We start from the raw sequence: 874 nt of genomic DNA on the forward strand, positions 1-874 counted from the left end.
AATTAAAAGTTAAATTTAAGAAATAATAAACTAAAGGGAAACAAACATGCAAGAAAAATAATGAAAATCAAAAAGAGAATTGACAAATGACAAGAAAAATAAATAAATCTAGAAGCAGGGAAAAAAAAAAAAAAAAGACAATTAACAATAAAAAAAATAAAAAAAATAAAAGAAACTGGTAAAGATGGCCTCACCTGAGCATGAAGTGCGGCTGCTGCTGCAGCGGCTGCTGCTGGGTAGGTGAAAGCCGTGTGGGGCAGGCCTGGGCTGAGCTCCGGGGTATAGATAGGGTAAGGAGACCAGGCCTCTGGAGATGCTGGGATCAGTGCTGCCCCCGTCAAGTCATCTGAGGATTGGGATAAGCACAGCAAACCATCACCTTGCCAGCTCAGTTCAGTATGTCAGATGTGACTGAAAACACCACTTCAAAATCAAGTGTTTGACAAATTGTTGAAGTCAAAGGCCCTAACACACACCAAAAGAATCCTAAAATTAACAAAAAGCGGCAGGAACTAAATACTGATACCTGTGTGACCTCTGGTAATTTCTGTGACTTGGAACAGAAGAGAGGTTGAATGAGATGAAGTGCTAAGGCTCAACTTAAGTGTAATAGAACTAAGAGAACAGAAAAGGCCATTTGCTAATGACATGCATGTGGAGGTGGATTAGTTTCTTCTTGTGTTTTCCTAAGATCTACTCTATAGATGTGTAGCTACAGAGTGTGTGTGCGCCGGTCTGTCCTTCTCTGCAGTGTGTGAACTACCGTGTCGACCATGAACTTACATGGGTCCCGTGCTATGAAGTGCGCTCCTAGAGCTGGGTGGATATGTGTGGGATTCGGAGTGCCCATCAGCTTACTCTTTGCCATCTTCGT

At 42.1% G+C, this 874-nt stretch overlaps 1 protein-coding gene across 1 annotated transcript in view; it reads right to left on the reverse strand.

Annotated features, from left to right (window-relative positions):
• LOC107579231 (RNA-binding protein with multiple splicing-like) overlaps nt 1-868 on the reverse strand; it is a 2,706-nt gene extending 1,838 nt beyond the window's left edge. The window contains exons 1-2 of the mRNA XM_016265082.1: nt 784-868; nt 195-346 (exon numbers count right to left, since the gene is read on the reverse strand). Of these exons, the coding sequence (XP_016120568.1) occupies nt 195-346; nt 784-868 (237 nt within the window). The remainder of the gene's footprint in view (nt 1-194; nt 347-783) is intronic.
• Nucleotides 869-874: the final 6 nt, after the last annotated feature.

The sequence above is a fragment of the Sinocyclocheilus grahami genome, unplaced genomic scaffold, assembly GCF_001515645.1.
Source record: "Sinocyclocheilus grahami isolate Dianchi unplaced genomic scaffold, SAMN03320097.WGS_v1.1 scaffold15588.1, whole genome shotgun sequence".
NCBI lineage: Eukaryota > Metazoa > Chordata > Actinopteri > Cypriniformes > Cyprinidae > Sinocyclocheilus > Sinocyclocheilus grahami.